Raw genomic sequence first — 19,485 nt, 5'->3', positions numbered from 1 at the left:
ACCCTGGCTCATGCGGGCAGCTCCTGCTCCTCTCCATACCTTGGCAATTCTTCAGCTGCTCTAGGGCTCAGGGAGATGGGGATTGATGCTGAATTCTGGTGTCACATGGGTTCAGTTGTCCCCTTTGAAACGTGCCAGCTCAGGCTGAGTTGCCAGGCTTGGCAGCACTGCTTCCCATATTCCCATTCCTTGGGTGTGGGAGCAGCCGAGGTGTGACGTGCAGAGCCAGCACTGCTGCTGTGCACTAAAAAACAAATGCAGATTCAGGCTGTCCTCGGGGTGGTGGGACTCTGTCCATGGCTACCCACATGTCCTGGCTCTTGGATTGCCAAATATCCAGGGAATGGCAGGCTGGGATGTGTTGATGCCACTCTCCCTGTGCCTGGGGGCAAGAGGACAGTTTGAGGCCCACGAGCTTGGGGCTGTTGCCATACCTGTGCCTTCCCTTGGCAGTGTGCCTTGCGCTGGGGATGGCAGGGAGCTCAGGGGGCTGTTGCACCTTCCCAAGGAGAATCTCCTCGTGGTGGCAGCAGAGGGAGAAGGGCAGCATAGCTCCATGGGGGTGACAGCCCGTGCTGTTGTGCAGGAGCAGAGCTAATTCCTGGAGGGTGGCCTGGAAATTATCTTCAGGAGTCCTGGCTGTGCCCTTCTTTGGAAAGCAAACTCCTGAGGGCGCGCTCTCAGCGCTGCCGGGCTCTGGATGGATCACTCTGCCTTTCCCACCCTGGATTATTCCTATTGCCAAGCTCAGTCCCTGCTGTTTGCAGAGCTGCTCCCACCGCAGCAATACCTCTCCCCTGCTGGGTGGAAGAGCTCCTAAGAGGAAGGGGATCGCTGAGCTGTGCCAGGCATCGTCCCTTGCTCCCCATTCCTGCCCACGGTGGATGGCACACACCCCCTCAGGTCTGTCTGTCTGCCTTTGCTCTGCTCTCCTGGGGGTTTGGGATGCTGGAGCTGGAATTGGGGGTGGCAGGATGTAGATGTGAGGGGTGTCTTGCCTTGAGCTACAGAGACCTGTCTGCCATGCAGGGAGAGGGGATGAGATGAGACTGTCTCAAAGGTGGTGCTGGAAGAAGTTTGGGTGTTGGGTTTTTTGTCAGGATGAGTGTTCCCAATCCCTGTGCCTGGTCCTATCCCTGTGTCTCACTGCCACCCCAGCAGGGATGTGCCTGCCCAGGCCCTGAAAGCATCCTTGGGACTGCAGTTGGCTGCCTGCAGCAGCCCTGGGGACAAGGTCCTGCTGCCCTGGCAGTCTCTGGCTCTGTGTGCTGGAGAAATGCTGCTGTCTTTGATGTACATTTATATAAATGGTAGTGGTGTTGTTTAACAGTTGCTCTTGAAGGAGAGATGAGATAATTTAATGTTTTGATCTTCCTAAAGCTCATCCCTCTGGGAGTGGTGCTCTGTAGGAGGGCTCCTGTGCTCAGGGTTGTGCTACCCAAGGTGAGCCCTCGTACCCTCTGGGGGTTTGCTGGTCTCAGAGATTCCTCCTGCCTGGTTTGGGACCCGAGCAGCAGCCTGGCTCCATCCAGGCTTTTCCTGGGAAGTGCTGAGCCCTGAGGAGTGGACTGTGCTCTTGCAGCATCGCTCCAGCTGTGCAAACCCTGGCGTGGCAGAACAAAAGCTGTTTCCCAGACAAAAGGTTGTCTGATGTCTGCTGCTGCAGCTTCTCCCAGCCTGAAGCAGCTCCTGGGTGTTCTGAGCTCTGCTCTTTCCTCCATCTGATCTTTGCAGGTGTCCCTTCGTTGTGTTGTTTCGGCACCACAAAGGCCCAAAAAATAGTGTTATATTTGAGTGGGTGCTGAGAAAGGAATGTTTTATGAGCCAAGTGACCTGTCTTTGATTCCACCATGTCCCTCTTCCCTCAGCACGCTGGCACATGTAATGCTGCCTTTCCTCGCTCTCCAATTTTGGTACATTTAACCTGACCCTTTCATCCACACCTTTTGCTGTGTGTGGGACTAAGTCTGTGCAAGGAGCCTTTGTCTGTAAATGTCTCCTTTCTTTCCTTCCTTCCCACCTCGTTAAAGTCCCTCTGTTCCTGGTGCACAAGGCTCCCAAGCCTGGAATGCAGCCCTGGCTCTTGCTGGGATGCTGGGAGCAGCTCTTCCCAGCAGAGCCACTGCAAATCTGCCAGTGCTGGGGGCTATGGGAGGAGGGTTTAATCCAACAAACTTTCCCCCAATATCAAATGACTCGACTAAAAATAACCCCCTGGCCAGCTGGCTCCCAGAGCCACCGCGTTTGGTGTGAGAAGGGCTGGACCACCTGGGGAGACCCAGAGCTGACCCAGGCAGGGCTTACCCAGCCCAGCATCCATGGGAAGTGCACGTGGCAGGAGAGGAAAAGGCCACGAGGATGAATCAGTCTCTCTCACAGCCCATCTGTCTCTGTTTGGAAAGGCCCCACGCTGAAATTCTTCCGAGCGCTCGGAGGTTCGGCGCTCTGCTTTTCCAAGCAGCGTGAGCTCCCCTTCCCCCTTGGAGCAGGGGCTGATAGTCAGCAGCTCAGGGCAACCGTGGCTCGGTGGGGAGAGGCTTTTGATCCTCCTGGAAGCCAAGTGTCCCCATGGCCTGGGGAGAAGCAGGTCAGCGAGTCGGGGGGAAGGGGCGGCAGGGCGTGGATTTGGAGCATCCCTGTGCCTCAGGAAGGATGGAGCTAGGCCAAGGTACCTCAGCATGTGAGCTCCCAGGGAGACCAGCTAAGATGGGGAGCTGGCAAAGTGGAGAATACTTGCCTGGCTTGGGGTGTCCCCAAGGTGTTTGGGAGCAGCATCCTAGATGCTCTCATATAAATTTATGTTATCTACATACAGTATCATATTTGTTTTTCATCTATGTATTTAACAGCTTCTTGCTCTGACGCTGCTGTCAAAAATCATCCCCCAAATCCCCAGAGAAGGCTGCTTGGGTGCCGAACCATGCCTGGAGGGCTCCAGCAGCTTTGTTGCCTGTGGAATACACCACAGCCAGGGTTTGCCCATCCTGCCCTCTCCGGGAAGGGATCTCTGCCTCCCTGCTCTCCCGGGGCTTGTGGCAGTGCTGGAGCTCAGCAGTGCTGGGCCCTTGTGCTGCCTGGGAAGATCAGCCCGTGTGGAGCAGCACAGCATTAAGCCTTTTGCTTTAACTCCGGGGGTTTTGGTAAAGGTTGTTCAGATAATGGAAGCAAAGAGCTCACCCAGCGCCTTAAGTGCTGAGTGTAGTTATTATGGTAATACATCGTTACTTGGCTAAAGACTTGATTGCTGCCATTGTAACACAAACACACACGGCAGAAAACCCCTAAAAGGAATTTCCTTTAGGGAGGGCAGCGCTGCTGCTGGGAACCTGCTTCTCCCTGCAGCTCTTCATTAGTTAATCAGTCGCCAGAGGGGAAAAAATGAAACATGGTGTGAGATCTCAGGGTCTCCTGCCTGCTGGGGTTGTGTTCCTCAGCTGTGGCACGTGGCTGGGGCTGAGATATCGGGGTTGGATCTCTTGAGGGTGCTGCAGAGAGGATCTGTGTGTGTTTCTCCTTCCATCACTGTACTCTGGTGCTTGAAAAGCCTCTTGTTAGTGGGGTGGCCATGCTGCATGGCTTGTGTGCTTGGTGGTTTGTGGGGTGGGATACTGCCTTTGGGTGCTTGTGTCCCATTTCAGTCCCCACTGGTGCACAGACCAAGGGGCCAGAGCTGTTCTGTGCCTGTTTGCCATGGCAATTCCATGTGGGAGGGGATGGATGCTGGGTGCAGTCTCTCTGAGATCCCCAGACCATGGGGTGGCCTCCAGCTGTGCCAACACAGCTGGGTGATCTGTGTCCTCAGCTGTGCCCTGGGCTCAGCAGGGAGCATCAGGCTGCTCCCAGCCCCTGTGCAGGTGAGAGCACAAGTGCCAATGTTGTTGCAGCTGAACATCCCCTCCCTAATTCAGTTTGGCTGCTCTCAGTGCCCTGTGGCCATGGCTTTAGCCAGATGATTTCTCCACAGCAGGAGCAAACAGTGAATTTCCTGACTTTTATTACTTTAATACTGAAGTTTGAGAGGTGAGAGCTTCTTGAGGCTTCATTTTAAGGTATTGAAAGCCTGCTTTGTGTCACAGTACAGCAGTTCCTTGGCTCTCCTGTATCAAATACAGACCAGTGTCCCTTTGCTGGGCAGTGACATCCCTGTTCCTGTGGCAGAGATAGCAGGGGTTGTCCCATGTCCTTACTGCATCCCAGTCATGCCACCAGGGAAATGGACAGTGAGCATCAGCTGGGATCACCTGTGGGAAACCACATGTGGGACTACAGGGGTGTCATACAAGTGGAGATTCTATTTTCCTTTGCTGTTTTTAACTCCTAATTGCCATTAGTGGAGGTGTGAAGTCATCTTCTGCCCAGCTGTTAACAGGGAGCTGTGCAGCAGCCAGGGTTTATTCCCAGGAAAAGGCTGGTTTGCAGCAGGAAGGGCTCAGAGGCACTGAAACCTGAAGGGAGCCTTCAAGAAAAATGGAGAGAAACTATTTATGAGGTCCTGGAGTGACAGGACAAAGGGGAATGGCTTCACACAGAAAGAGTAGGTTTAAATTAGATATTAGTAATAAATTCTGCCCTGTGAGGGTGGTGAGGCCCTGGCACAGGTTGTCCAGAGAAGCTGTGGCTGCCTCACCCCTGGAATTGTTCCAGGACAGGGCTTGGAGCAACCTGGGGTAGTGGAAGGTATCCCTGCCCATGGCAGAGGAGTTGGAATATGACGAACTTCAAGCTTTTTTCCAACCCAGGCCATTCTGTGACACACAGAGGAGTTCTATGTTATTGAGAAAATCCAGGGTGGAGGCAGGGCTGCTGGGTGGTTCTATGCTCCTGGCTCTGGCCATGCCTCTTCCCAGCACAGCCCTAGCTGTGGGTTCCTACCAACAGAGGCAGGGCTGGCATTTAAACAGCAGAAGCCCAAATTACACAAGCCAATATGGTGTTTTTCCCATTAATTCAGATTTTGGGTAAAAATAAAATGTTTGTTTTCAGTGTGAGCAGAGGTCTAAAGGCCAGAAGAGAGCAGGTGCCCTGGTGCCAGATGCTCAGCACCTGGCATGTGGCATCCCTCGAGCACCCTCGTTAGCGTGAAACCTCGTCAGCTTCCTTTAACAAAATGTTCTGGCATCCTCCCTTCTCTCCTTGTCACTTCTCCAGAGGGAACGTGGCTTGTTCTGCTGGCAGCGTGAGCCCTGTTTGCTTAGGTGGAGGCAGAGCTAATTATTTCTATTTATTTCCTCAAACTTTCTCGGTGTTTTGTTTGAGTTCTCTGCCTGAGCTTTTCTGCTTGCCCCAAAGCCTGGCAGTCACCAGAGTCCTTGGAGTGGGAGGTGCACTGGGTGACATCAGCAGAGCCAGTGTGTGTGTGGATGCTGGACCTGCCCTCGGGGGTTTATCCTCATTTACTCTTGGCTGATTGTCCTCAGGTACGGCTGGAACCTGCAGTGCTCACGCCTGGTGTGCACGAAATCCTCCTGTCCTTGTCGAGGAAATGACTAGGAAAGGATCAGGGCTAATGGTTGTTTAAAAAAAACCATAAAAACCAAAACAAACAAAAGCGAAACAAAACCTAAGAAAAAAACCCCAAACCAAAACAAATAAAATCATCAACCACAGGAAAGAAAACAGCAACAAAACCAAAACAAAAAAAGCCCCCAAAACCCAAGGAACCCTGGACTTAAACTTTAAGGGGGGAGGGTTGAAAATGCATAGAGCAAGATGAAAAGGAAAAGCAGAAGTTGGGGAAAATGAGATATGATGAAGGTGTCCAGAACTGACTTGAAAAAGTAATTAATGCTCCTAAAAAAAGTCACACGGGTAAGCAAAGTAGCAGAGTGAAGGATCCGTTTATAGCTTTCAGTGGGAGCAGCCAAACTCGTCTTATCAATGTGCTAATTAATTTGCTGAGGCTCTTGCTGCCAGTTGCCTTTTTCTTTCTGGAGAGCTTGCCAAGGGCTGAGTATCCCCTGGGCTGGGCTGGTTTAAATGTGAGGGTGACTTTGGTGCCTTTTATTTGCACTACAAACCTGAAAGAGATGGAATGCTCCCCTGGGCCTTCCATCCTTTCCCTTACTGAGGAATATCAGGATTATTTTGAGATGGAGGCCATGCTCTGTGTTGTCCCCTCAGTTAGTGTTGATTTTTTTCCCCCCCTATATTTAATTTATTTTTGCTTCTGGTGTGGTTTTCCCAGCCTTTATCCCAACCTCTCCTCTCACCTCCCTGTTTTCTCTGGAGGTGACTCCAAAGAATGCCCTGGGAAGAGGTTATGATGATGATGTGCTCAGTTTGCTGCATGACTGGGGGATTCAAATCCTCCTTTTCCTTGCTAGGCTGCTTTCTCCTGCATTAGGGAGGTAGTTAGGAAGGGAGTAATGGCCTTGGCTGCCTTCTGCTTTCTCTCATCCCATTTTCACCTTCATCATGGGCAAACAGGAGAAGGGCAAATTCTGGGGCTGCCAAAGCAAAGCCTTTCCCACACAATAACACACTGAACAGAGCTTTTCCAACATGAAAATCAAGCATTTCACCACGGCAGGCTTTGAGTATGGTCTTGGACATAAGCATCTCCTGTCTGTAGGGCATCATCTACTTTGCTTAGCCAAGGAGCACTGCGTGATGTGGGGTTCCTGGCAGTGCTCCTGTGCCTTTGGCTCCCTGTGCAGCTCCCCACTCAAAGCCACTCTGGTATTTCCACATCCAGCCTCCTGAAGTGCTGCCTGGCTGTCATCCCTTGAGTGTGGGGATGGAGGGGGATCTGGATGCTCCAGCCAGGGATGCCCCATAGAAAAAAACCATCCAGGTGGAAGGAGCCCAGGGGTGATTTGATCCAGGTGTCATAAGTTTCCTCTTTTCTGATCTCCTCAAGCTGTGCTGCTCCAGGGAGGGCTGGCTATGGGGTCAGGGAGCTGCAGGTTCAAGAGGTTTAGGGGTGCCCAGACTGGGAAGGGTGAGGAAGGCAGGAGGTGCCACCCCTCGCCCTAACCTTGGGGATCCAGTGCTGTGCGTGCTGGTTTGAGAGGGTCTATCCCAACAAACCCAGGAGAAATAGGACTTTGGTTGACACAGCAGGAAGGCAGGGAATTGTGAGGCAAACACAGCAAACCTCTGAGCCTCCCTCTGTCTTGTTCCCCCGCAGAGTGATGAGCCACACCAGCAGCAGCGATGCTGGGCTTCGGGACGTGCTCCATGGGCACGCCGGCGCCGGGCAGGGCGGCTGAGCTGGATGTCACCTCATCCCGCTGCGTCCTGGCCCTGCCCGAGGAGGAGACGTGGCGCCAGCACCGCCTGGGCCTCATGCAGAACACGCAGTCCTGCAACCTGCTGGAGCCCGAGAGCCTGGCCCAGGCCCTGGTGTCCCGCGCCGCCTCCTTCGACGCCCTCTACGATTCCCGCTGCCGGGATGCCGACGGGGACGCCGGCAGCGCCCTGGAGCTGGGGCTGGGCGGGCTGGTGCCCGTGAGCCCCGACGTGATCAAGCGGCGGCGGGGAGGCCTCATCGAGCAGAGGGACATCATCAAGGCACACGAGGCGCACAAGATGCAGAGCACGCCCCAGGCACGGAGGAAGGAGTGGGAGTAAGTACTGGAGAGCCCCCAGCCCAGGTGGGCAGCTGGGGGGAGCGGGAGCGTTCCTGGGGGTGTCGTGTTGGCGGTGTGACCCCTGTGGAGCAGCTGTGCTCCATCTCCTGGCACTCAGGTTGGGCTGCTTGGCTCTGAGCTGGAGGGTGGCATCCCAGGGGAATGGCGTGTCCCCAGATTGTGGGGTGGTGGGGGGAAAGTTGGAAGATCTCTGTTTTGGAAGTCCTCAAGGCAGTTTGCCTTGGCTGTATCTTGGTATTTAGAGGTGTTGGCGGATGTTGCCTTTCTGATTTTGCTGTTGTCTTTCTGCTTGTGCTGTGGCTTGACCCCGTTTGTGAAGGGATTATTGTAGATATGGTGGTTGGGGACATTTTTTGTGGGACTTGGCAGTGCTGAGTTAATGGTTGGTCATCATAGAGGTCTTTTCCAACCAAAATAATTCTTTGATTTGTATTTAATTCTAAAAAGTGTCCAAGCCTTCCTGAATCAGAGCAAGCTGGGATGTTAACAAACTTGAGAAAACAGAAGTGTTTGACAGAGCTAGAACTTACTGGTTTTATTTAGTATTTTCCTTTAATTAACTTATTCTCAGTGTTTGCCTTGGCGCTGTGGGAAAAGCCCAGCTCCAAGTGCTGGGTAAGTCTCTCTCAGCTGTCATTCTCAGTGTGACCAAGGCTGCAGCCACGTGCTTCAGTCCCACGTTTAAAGGATAAACCTCCCCTCCTTGTGTCTGCCCAGCAGGATTGCCTGAGATAAGCTGTTGCAGCACATCCTTCTCCAGTATGACTGGTCTGGAGCAGCTCCCTGCCTGCAGAATTTGATTTGGGGAATAATGTTTAATAAAACACCCAAAGGAGAAGGGAGACCCGTATTAATTAGGTGTGGTGTGTTGCTTTGGCAAGATCTAGGTCAGCACTCTGCTTGTGTGAAGCTGGTAGGGTTTCTTTGGAATGGTTTCCATGATAAAACTGCTTGTGATAACACTGAGGCTGCTCCTGATTTTTTTGGAGAGCAGCCCACCATCGAGGCGGGCTCTCCCTGGCCCTCTCAGCTCCGTGCTCATCCTTTATGCCCAGGGAACCTCCTGGCCGGTGGCTCAGGCAGCTTTGCAGGGAAAATAAATTGCCATATGGGCTCGGCAGGCGCTCGGTGCCTCGTTATCTTTTGCAGCCCACTGGGGATGCCAGATGAATAAATCATGGCGGGGCAGGAAGCAGAGGGGTGGCCTCGTTAATTGCCGGCCGCTCGCTAATTACCGGCTGCATCTCCACAGCTCTGCTTGGTGGCAGGGACTTGAAGCTGGAGCCCTTCCCTCTCCTGGTGAGGGATGTGCTCCTTTAGCTGCCCTCAGTTGCTCCATCCAGCAGTGACTCAAACACAAAGCCCAATATTTCTGTCTTTAACACGCTGGGAATGCTCAGGCAGCAATGCCGGCTGCTGCCACCCCAATGTGGTTTAATAGGATGTTTCCCCAGGCTGGTTGGCTCCTATCTCTGCATTTCCCAGCTCCTGGGTACTTGGGTTTGTCATTTCATCCTGCTTTATGATGGTTTTCTGGGAAGCCTCTGGATTTGGGGGACACTGGGCTCTGGCCCTTGGGCAGCCCTCATGCCATGAGGACCAGAGAGCTCCACTCCCTGTCTCTGCCAGGTCCCTTCCTGGGATGCTGGTGAGCACCAAGGGGCTTGGTCTGCTCCTTTCCCAGCCTTAGGTGCCCTGATGCCCCATCAGTCTGGAGAAATGACATGCCAGAGGTTCCTGCTTTAACAACAGACTCAAACATCAGGAGGAGAGGTGCTTTTGATGAGAGCATGCAGTGGCAGGATGAGTGGCTTTAAAGTTAAGAATTCCTGGCTGTGAGGGTGGTAAGGCCCTGGCACAGGTGTCCAGAGATGCTGTGGCTGCCCCTGGATCCCTAGAAGTGTCCAAGGCCAGGTTGGACAGGGTTTAGAGCAATCTGGGATAGTAGAAGGTGTCCCTGCCCATGGCAGGGGGTGGAAAAAGATGAGCTTTAAGGTCCCTTCCAATACAACTGTTTTATCCTTTCAGGACAAACAATCACTGTTCTCCCCAAAATCTTTGCCAAATCCCAGACAGGTGCATAGAGCCAGTAAGCCCAGTACCATGGATGCACTCTGTGAATAGATGGACACCCTGTAGGGGTCAAAAAGCAAATTAATTTCCTTATGTGTAATTTTATTAGTAATAATGCAATTTCTCTGTGATTTAATTTTCAAAGGGGCCCATCTCGCATGCCTTGAATCACCCTGGGGGCTTGCACCTGGGCAGTCTGGCTCTGGTTAGCAGTGAGGGGGGCTATTTTCCCATAGCTCCAATGAGTGGTGGGCATGAAATGGGACATGGGAAATGTGAAAAACACCTGAATAGCTGCAGGAGATCCCCTTGTTTGCCAGCTGTGGCTGGGTGGTCTGTGGGGTTGTGGGCACAGTGAGAGAGGCAGAGAATAGAAACCTCTAAGTGCCTGTGGGGCAGTGGCTCTTTATGGTGGAAAATGAGCATACCAACTCACCTTGTTCTTGTCTGAGGGACTTGAGCCCAGAGCAGACACTAAACCCCATTTTCCAGAGTCCCAGCCTGATGCCCTCCATCCCTGTGCTCACACACTGGGCTCAGGGATGGAGGTGTATGGAGAGATCTGCTGTGCTCCAAGGTTGAATCCCTGCTGTCTTTGCTCTGGATGCCTGGCAGCATCCTTTGGATAATGTCGAGCTTAGCGACAGCTCAAAAGAAAAGCTCCTTGTCAAAAAAAGCAAACGGGGAACCTCCTGTGGCTTCTCCAGGAGGAGCAGCTGCTTCCTTAGCTGATGGTAAGGACAGGCAGAGCTGCACAGGGAACACATCCCAGAAAGGCTCCAGGCTGAATTTGAAGCACACAGGACCCAACCCTGCCTTGCACGGCCAAAAATGCATGGGAATTTGTTAAGCTTAGATTGTACAATTTGGGGAATGCAAGCTGTGCCCTCATTTTGGAATGACATTTACAGCCCGGATGCATGGAAAAACCTGATTCCAGGCAGATGTTGGGCAGGGAGCAGAGGAGACTGGGGGAAAAGCAGCAGAATTGTGGCACAGTGTGAAGGTGGGATGCTGTAATTCAGAGCACCTGAGTGATGGGTGGAGGGGCTCAGTGTCCCATGGCAAGTGATGCACTCTGCCCACAGCACGGTGACTCCAAAGGATCAGGAAATTAGAAGTGATGTCCTCTCTCAGAGCCTCTTAATGAATACCTGTGGTGCTACGAGTTGGTGAGATCTCCTTTTCCTGGGAGCTCTGTGCTGCTCGCTGGCTCCATCCCTGCCGTGCAGCCCGTGGGGAGCCTCTGGGGCTGGAGCTTTCCTGCAGCTCTGCCTCCGCACCGTTTGATGGGGAGCAGGGAGAGAACAGAACAGGCTGCAAACACACAGGGTGCTGCTCACAGATCTCCGAGGCTTTTTACGACTTGGCAGCCTCTGTCTGGTTATGTGCACGCTCTGCATCCCAGATTACAAACGAAGCTGAATTTTTTCCCCCCCTTAAATCCTTATTTTTAATTTTTTCGCCGGTGCTGAATGAGACAAAGAGCCCCCTTGGTGTGTGCTGGGCTGCCAGCTCTGTCGCTGCTTCCCAGCATATTCTCCAGCACCATCTGGGTTGGATTGGCTGCAGTGATGGAGAGGGCAGGAGCACACATGGGATGGCACTGCCTCTTGCCTGCCAAATGCACCCGGGCTGGGGCTCTTCAGGCAGCTGAACCAGCGCCACCTCCCTGTCCCTCCTGGGCTCTGCGGGGAAGGGACAAGCCCCAGGGTGTCTCTGAGTCGCTGTCACTGGTGCTGGCAGCTCTGCAGCCCAGTTTTGGGAGAGGTGCTGGGCGCAGTGGGTGCAGCTGCTGTGTTCTGAGCAGCAGCCCTGCTCCCACCCCAGAGGGAGCTACTGTCAGAGGCAGCTTAGCCCTGTCCTCCCCCACCAGGGGCTCCTCTTCAGACATCTGCTGCCATGTGCCCCGGGGTTTGGGATGGCTGAGAAATAGGGTTGGGGCAGCTCAGGCAGCTAGCAGGAGCTGTGGGGGCTCTACAGGTGAAAGCCCTGAGATGCAGGTGATGCTGGGAATTATATACCTGGGAGCATCCTTCCTGCAGATGCACCCATGTTTCCAAGTCTTCTACAACCCCCTGCAAAGCAATTAACTTTTCTGAGCCTAACGAGTGTGTCTTTGTTAACGTGGCTCTCCCTGCTTTTGTTTTGCCTTGCACGTGGAACAGTGCAGGTGGTGAAAAGGACTGTGGATGTGCTAAACCTGGGAATGGAGACACTGAAATATGGCTTTTGTTGTGGTTCCTTGCCCTGAACAGCGGAGAAACATCTCTCCCAGAGGTATCTGCCCTGGACCTCCCAGTGCTCTCCCTGCTTCCCTTTAGTGCAGGTCAAGGTTTGCACCCTGGAGAGGAGTTTGTTTTTTGACCTGGCATGAACTTGATTTCCACTGAGTATCCTGGCAACAGCATGGAAATAGCAGCATCCTTCAGTGAATTTCCTCAAAGTCTGGGTTTCTGGCTCACCCTGCAGGAATTCCCTTCTGAGTTAATTCCTGCAAAGCCTCCTGAGGGCTGCCAGAGGGGTGGGCACTTGGGGACAGTCTGAGCCTTTCTGCGTGGCTGAGCCAGTGCAGGCTCAGCAGTGCTTCCAGGGAGCTCCTTAGGAGCTGAGCATGGAAGGACAAGGTGGTTCCCCAAGAGATGCCTCTGCTTGGGAATTGCTGCCTTGTGTTTTGCCACTGCATCCTGGCAGCTCCTGCTTCCCTCGCTGGAATCCCAGCTGCAGGTGTTGGGAAGCAAGCCTAGTTAGCACCATGGACCATGCTGGGGCTGCTTGTGCTTCCCAGGAAGCAGCCTTTGGAAGGAGCTTCCCCCTTGGCCTGGGGCTGGCCGTGGCTCAGAAACACAGAATTACTGGGAGGTAGTGAAGTGGCAAAGAACCTCAAGTAGGGTCGCCTAGAGCAGGCTCCAGAGTCCTCCAGGTTTCTCCCATTGGTGTGTCCAGGTGGACTTTGAGTAACTCCAAGGATGGAGACCCCACAGCCTCTCTGGGCAGCTTGTCCCAAACGCTTAGTTCCCCTCACAGTGAAGAAGTTCATTCCTGTGAACAGGCAGAGTTTGCTTTATTGCAGTTTGTGCCTGTTCCCTCTTGTCCAGTCTGGGTGCCACAGAGAGGAGCCTGGCTCTGCCTCTTCCCCCACTGTCAGGTATTCTGTGCATCAATCAGATCCTCCTTGAGCCTCTTCCAGCCAGGCTGAGCTGCCCCAGCTCTCCCAGCTCCTCTCCTTTAGTCACCTTGGCTGGAGTTGCTCCAGTAAGTCTATGTCTCCTGACCTGCCGGGCACAGCAGCCTGGACGTGTCACCAGAGCTAAATGAAGGGGACAGGCCACCTCCTCGACCCCTAACACACCCCAGGGGGCTGCTGGCCCCCTTTTTCCAAGAGCACAGTGCTGGCTCAGGGCCAGCTCGGTGTCCCCCACGTCCCTTGGGGGTCTCCCTGCCCAGCCCCTTGCCAGCCAGCAGGGATGGGGTCATTCTTCCCCAACTGCTTGGTGTTTCCCATGAAGCTGAACTCCGTGCTGCTCCTCTGCCTGTTTCTCCAGGCTACTGAAGTCCCTCTGGATGGCAGCACAGCCCTCTGCTTCAGCAGCCTCTGGTTTTAGCATCTCCCGGCGCTGGTGAGTGTGATTCGGTACAGACTGCAGGCACGGAAATTCCCGATATTCCCTGCTCATTTGCACCCTCATCCTTTCCCTCCCCTGGAATAATTCAACCTCTTCCCATCTCCCAGGCATACCCCAGCTGTCCCTGTGAGATTCTGGTGAGGGGCTGTCTGCTGGCTGGGAGGTGTTTGTGGCAGAGGTGTTTTCCAGCCTCTCCAGGTCGTAGGGTTAATGTTATTTACAGCTCTCAGTTTCTAAGGTGTAATACCCACCTTCCCCCTCCCACCCTCACATACAGTTTATATTGCAGGGATGACAGAGTAATAAGTTAATTCAGGGACTTCAGGAAGTATCTAGTCTGATCAGACAATCGCAAATTTTTCATTTTTTTCATTTAACTCAGAGTTCTGCATTTTAAAACATAGAAGATGTCTCACTGTGCACTCCTAAAATGGCATTTTCTCGACTGTGAGGGTGGCAAGGCCCTGGCACAGGTTGCTCTGGGAAGATGTGGATGTCCCATCCCTGAAAGTGTCCAAAGCCAAGCTGGATGGGACTTGGAGCAGCCTGGTCTGGTGGAAGGTGTCCCTGCCCATGGCAGAGGGTGGAATGAGATGATCTTTAAGATTTCTTGCAACACAAACCATTCCATGATTCTGTAAAAGGTCATGAAGTTGTACTAAAGCAGCTTTCAAAATGGGACCGATGATTTCCTGGAGAGGCCTTTGAAATATTGAAATCTTAGAAAAGCAGAGAGGAAATACTTTTCTTGTTGCTGCTTACCTTTTGTGTGCTCAGTGGGAGAGGTGGCTCTGATCCTTCAGCCCAGGATTGTGGGTGCTTGGGTCACCCAAAACATCTCTGTTTCTGTTGCTTGGCTGGTTTTGGGGCTGGTGCAATACACTCCACCAAGAAGTTTAACTTTTTACCTGAGAAAAATGTGCTGGTGCTTACCCCCAGCTGTGGGGAAGGAGATCAGTGGGACATTGTCCTTCCCAAAACAAAACCCTGAAAGAGCTGGTGTTGTCTCATCTTTTCTGGATGATGCCAACCAGCTTGTTTGGTGGGAAGCAGCTTTCCTGCCAGCTTGGAGCATGGCACCATGGATGACACCATGATGAAATCTGCGTCATCTCCATGAGCTCTGCTACAAATCACAGCTCCTTCATTTGCCCTCAGAGGAGCTTCACAGGGGTCGGGTTTCCCCCCCTCCCCCCCCCCAGCTCATGAGGCTGTACCTGATATTTCCACACATTTGCTTGGGTGGAATGAAGCCTAAAAATTCTTCAATGAACTTTTTTCCCATTGAGGAATGGCAGGAGCTGTGCTCAGCCTTGGCTGCTGAGGGTGTTTGCCTTCATGGAGGCTGCTGAGCTGCCGCCTGCCTGTCGCTGCAGCAAGGGGGACGTTTTTTCACACCTCCCAGCACTGAGTAGCTCTAAGAGAGAGGTTTTGCTCTTTGGCCTTTTCTCTTTCACAGGTTTGGAAGAGGGAAGCAGCATCTCCTTCCTGGCTGCGCTCCAGGGATGGGGCTTCTCTGGCTGTCTTGAGCATCAGCTGCTCAGTGCAAGTTCAGACCTGCTGGAAAAATTTTTCAACAGCTCCATCTTCTCCTGGCGCCTGTCCTGACAATGTAATTTTGTCAAAGCCACCCTGTTTGCTAGCAGGGCTGCTTTGGAGAAAGCTAAGCCTGTAAGTTTGGCTTCATTGGGCTGGGGATGGAGCTGGTGAGGTTCTGGTCCAGCTTTCTGTTTATTGCTGGAGGTATTTGTAGCCTGAGGGCAGGAAGGAGGCTCTTCTGTCATCCCACTCCCTGATACCAGGTGTTGGGCTGTGTTTATCTGACTTGAGCCTTGCAGGGAGGGCAGAGGATCAGAGAAAGCACTGGATGGTCCTCAGGTGTGGACCTGCCCCTTGGAGGGGTGAAGAGGAGCTCTAAAGGAGAAGAAAATCTCTGATGGCTTTGGCAGGAGCTAACACCACTGTGCTAGAGGGGCCAGGAGGATGCTGGGGGGTTTCTTTGGCTTGGGGTAGTGCAGCGGTTGAAAAAAGGCTTTTAGAAATCCCTCTCCAACCCTTTTGACAGGCTAGAAATAAGTTTTTTCCTGTTGACTGTCTGTGGATGGCTCTGGGGATGTCTTTTCTGAGCTTGTTCCCACACACATGTAAAGTTTGGCAGCTTGGTGTCTGCCTCTTGCAGGGCTTTGGTGACAGGAAGGGGAATATCCCCCTGATCTCTGCTTCATCCCTTCCTCCTCTCCGTGGTCTCCCTTTATCCACGCTGCTCAGTCCCAATATTTTGGGCAGGGTCATTCTCAAATCCCCTGTTTTTCCACCACTGTTTTTTCTTAAGTGGACCTCTCTGGAAGTGCCTTGCCCAAAGCTGGACCTGCCTGAGATGGAGGAGGATGGAGAGGTGTGATCTCACCTCCTGCCAGCTCGCTTAGTGTGAGGCTGGGATGCTCCACAGCTTTTGGCTGAGGGGAGAGGTTGTGTTAGAGGGATTTGGGGGCTGGAAGCAGGGCTGGAAATTCACTTTAATGCGATGGCAAAGCAGGGGAAGGTGGAGAGCTGCTCCCTGAGAGGTGGGATTGCTGCACGCCTGCCCAGAGCAGCCAGGATGTGACTGCAAATGCTAATTAGAGCCCAGCTAGCAAAGCTAAATAAAGCAGCAGGGCACTCCAGGCAATTTATTAATGGGTGATTATTCCAGGGCTCTTCAGTTGAGCCACAACGCCTCCTGGCCTAAGGCAAAGTTGCCAGGAGCACTTGGAGTGGGGTGTTTAGGTAGGAAAGGGGAGAGGGGGTAGTGTCAGGATGGGGGAAAAGCAATGTTGTCCCTTTTCGGTGGTGATCTGGGGGGGATGGGGTCTCATCTGCCTCTGCTTGAGGTGTCAGCAGCCCCCTTGTGCTTGTTTGGGTGCTGTAATGCCCCCTCAAAGGTGGCTCTTGGTTTTGGTTGGGTGTTTTTGGGGAGTACGAAGTCCTGAGCAGCCTGTGGAGGTGGGTTAGTGCAAGCACTGAGCTTCACAGGGGCAGAGGGAGATTGAGCACCAAAATCAACTCCCATGAGTTTTATGGGGCTGGATGCACATCCCTACTGTGTCCCCATAAATACCCAGGACTGGAGGGTCCTTTGCTGTCCTTTGAGCCTCTCCCAGCTCCTCCAGCCTGCCATCATTTCAAGGCCAAGTTGGAGGAGGCTCTGAGCAACCTGGCCTAGTTGAAGATGTCCCTGTTCATGACCTGGGGAATTGGACTAGGTGGCCTTCAATCCATTCTGTGATTCAGTGATTTGGTTGCTGAACCCCCTTTAATTCACAATGCAGGAAAATTCTACTTTATCAGTAGTTCTGATGCATGAGCTGCTCCAGTCCCACAGCAGTGCACTTGGGGCCATGTCTAACTTTAAGGGTCTGTGGTGTCTTTGGGCATTTTTGGTGGCTTCAAGAGCTGTGTGCGGACTTTAGTCTCAGGCCACCTGAGCAGGGCCTGGAGCTAGGCTGAGCTCTGTGCTGGCAGAACACTTGGGGAATCATAGGAAGCAGATTATACACAGCTCCTGATCCCTGTTCTCACATCCCACCCGGCTTGTGAAGACACCATTAATGTGTCTCCCCTTTGCTTGCACAGAAAGATGTCACCACAGATCACTGTGAAGCATCTGCATGTAGGGGTGGAGGGAAAGGGATGGATGCTCCCTAAACAGCCGTGGCTGCTCAGCCCTGGCATTTCACCCCGAGGGTAGCTGGAGGCTGCTGGGCCCTGGGGGGTTGTGATGGGGTGTTGTGGGTTTGGGAACCTTGAGTGGGACCTGCTACACGCATGTTTGTGTGTTTGCTTCAGTTTTGTGTTGTGCTGTGTTTTGCTTGGCAGCTGAGAACTGGCAGGCATTTTAAGAAGTGGGACCAGAGATGCTCTGGGCTGGATTGTCTTAAGCAGATGCTTGCAGGGAGGTTAGGAAAAGGGATCCCTGGGGTGGGAATGCAAGGTGTGCTGCAGCTGAGCTCCTTCTGCACCTCCATCACCTGCAAAATCTTGTTTGGAGGGAGATCCAACCACCAAAATCTCCATTTCCAGAGGATTATTCCCTTATCCCAGTGAGAGAGAGCTTTACAAGATTGTTTTCCTATTGATTTTAAAGATGCCAAGGCTGGATGTTGGACTTGATAATTAAACCAGCAGTTCTTGTGAACATGGGGATGTTTTATGGCAGTGTGCAGCTAATTCCACTCCCAGCTTCACACATCCAAGTTCTCCTGCCACGTGTGACACCTGGAGTGGCTGCTGCAGCCCAGGGACTGGAGGAGGGTGGGGGAGTGATGGCAGTGGCTTAAATCTGGAGGCAGAATTTATAGCCCAATGTGAGATTTGCTGGCTCTCACTTCTCTTCCAGCCCTCTGATTCCTCAGTGGATAAATCCCAGTGCTGACCCTGCAGATTCCACCTCTGGGTTGGTGTTGGGAATGTGTCCTGGTGGTTGTGAGGATGATGAGGATCTCTGTCAGTGCTGGGGAAGGCACATCCTGGCGAGCTTGTTGGGAAGAAGTGGGAGCAGATAGCAGAGAGGAAACACTTGCCCTGGTTTAGGTGAGAGCTGCCTTGCTGCAAGGTGGTGCAGTGCCTCTGCAGGGCTTTGTTGGCACAAAAAATGCCATCAGGGCTCTCCTGGCCTGAGCCACAACTGCCAACATCTGCACAGACAGGCATCAGGCAGAGGCTGGTGTGGTGCTCTCCTCCAGAGATGCCATCCTGGAGCTTCTCCACCTGCATTCTGGGGTGAGCAGTCCCAGCCCAGGGATTGTCTCCCTGCTGCTACAGAGGTGCTTGGCTCAGCAGGACTTCTTCTTTGCAAGTGGGGAGAACATCCTCCTTCTAACGCAGCAGGTAATGGAACTGTTCCTGGAAAAAACTTGCATTCCTGCATGGTTATAAACACACTTCTGAGTCACAGCCACTCAGTCCCAATTTGAAATTTGGCCAGAGCGCCACCATAGATGATTCTTATTTGATCCTTTTTTAAATTTATTTTTTTCATCTCAGCATAAGCATATTTGAAAAATAAATCAGGATGCCAAAAGCCACTTTCTAAGATGAGTGCAGTCCATCACAGCTCCTGGGGAGTATCAGTCATGGAAGGGGAGCCTCTCCAGACCCTGGCTGGGCTGCGTTAGAGTCACAGAATGGTTTGGATTTGAAGGCACTTTAAAGATCATGTGGTCCTACCCCTCTGTCATGGGCAGAGATACCTTCCACTATCCCAGGTTGCTCCAAGCCCTGTCCAGCCTGGTCTTGGACACTCCCAGGGATCCAGGAGCAGCCACAGCTTCTCTGGGCACCCTGTGCCAGAGACTCACCACCCTCCTGGCAGAGAATTTCTTCCTAATATCCCATCCAACCCCCCCTCTGTCAGCTTGAAACCACTTCCCCTTGTCCTGTCACTCCAGCCCCTTGTCCTAGGTCCCTCTCCAGCTCTCTTGGAGCTTCTTAAGGCACTGCAAGGGGCTCTAAACACTCCCTGGAGCCTTTTCACCTCCAGGCTGAGCAACTCCAACTCTCAGCCTCTCCTCAGGGACTTGTTCCCTGCCTGGTGCTCCCTCCAAGCTGCAGAGCAGCCTCTGCCTTTCTGAGCAGCCCGGGGCTTGGCAGTGGATGGTTTAACACTATTTCTCAGGGTTTTTTGTGCCTGAAGCCAGCAGTGCACAGACAGGAGATTTCGGGGAGCCCGTGCAGAGCCGAACGCCGCTCCGGTTGTCTGCAGGAAATGCGCCGGGGGTTTGCGTCCCACCCGAGCATCCCGCGGGAAGGGGTCAGCCGGGGGGAGCCCAGCCGAGGACAGGGCTGCTGGCTGAGGCTGGGGGACGCAGGGAGGGGACAGCTGCCACTAGATGGCAATGCCGGAGCGGCGGCGGCGGCCCCGCCGTGGGGGAGGCTGGGGGGATGTGGCAGAGAGGCTCGGGGTCATACGGGAGGGGACAGCCCCGTGTCTCCGGTGATGTCCTGCCCTGCAGGGGTGGCGGCGTGGCTCGGGGAGATGGGGGAAGAGCAAGGAGGGGGCTTGGATGGCAATGTTGGTGTGAGAGTCATGGAACCGTGGAATCATTTTGGTTGGGAAAGGCCTCTGAGCTCATGGAGTCCAACCATGAACCCAGCACTGCCAAGGCCACCACTCAACCGTGTCCCCAAGTGCCACATCTGCACATCTTTCAAATCCC

General features: G+C 53.3%; 1 protein-coding gene across 16 annotated transcripts in view; it reads left to right on the top strand.

The window, feature by feature from the left end:
- CACNA1E (calcium voltage-gated channel subunit alpha1 E) overlaps positions 1 to 19,485 on the top strand; it is a 129,576-nt gene that overhangs the window by 14,417 nt on the left and 95,674 nt on the right. For all 16 annotated transcript variants that reach the window (XM_085068560.1, XM_085068559.1, XM_085068557.1 and 13 more), the window contains exon 2: positions 7,130 to 7,568. In XM_085068560.1, the coding sequence (XP_084924686.1) occupies positions 7,156 to 7,568 (413 nt within the window). In that variant the 5' untranslated portion in view covers positions 7,130 to 7,155. The remainder of the gene's footprint in view (positions 1 to 7,129; positions 7,569 to 19,485) is intronic.

This window comes from Lichenostomus cassidix, chromosome 8 (genome assembly GCF_008360975.1).
Source record: "Lichenostomus cassidix isolate B80296 chromosome 8, HeHo_3.0, whole genome shotgun sequence".
NCBI lineage: Eukaryota > Metazoa > Chordata > Aves > Passeriformes > Meliphagidae > Lichenostomus > Lichenostomus cassidix.
This window is presented reverse-complemented; position numbering and strand designations above follow the sequence as displayed.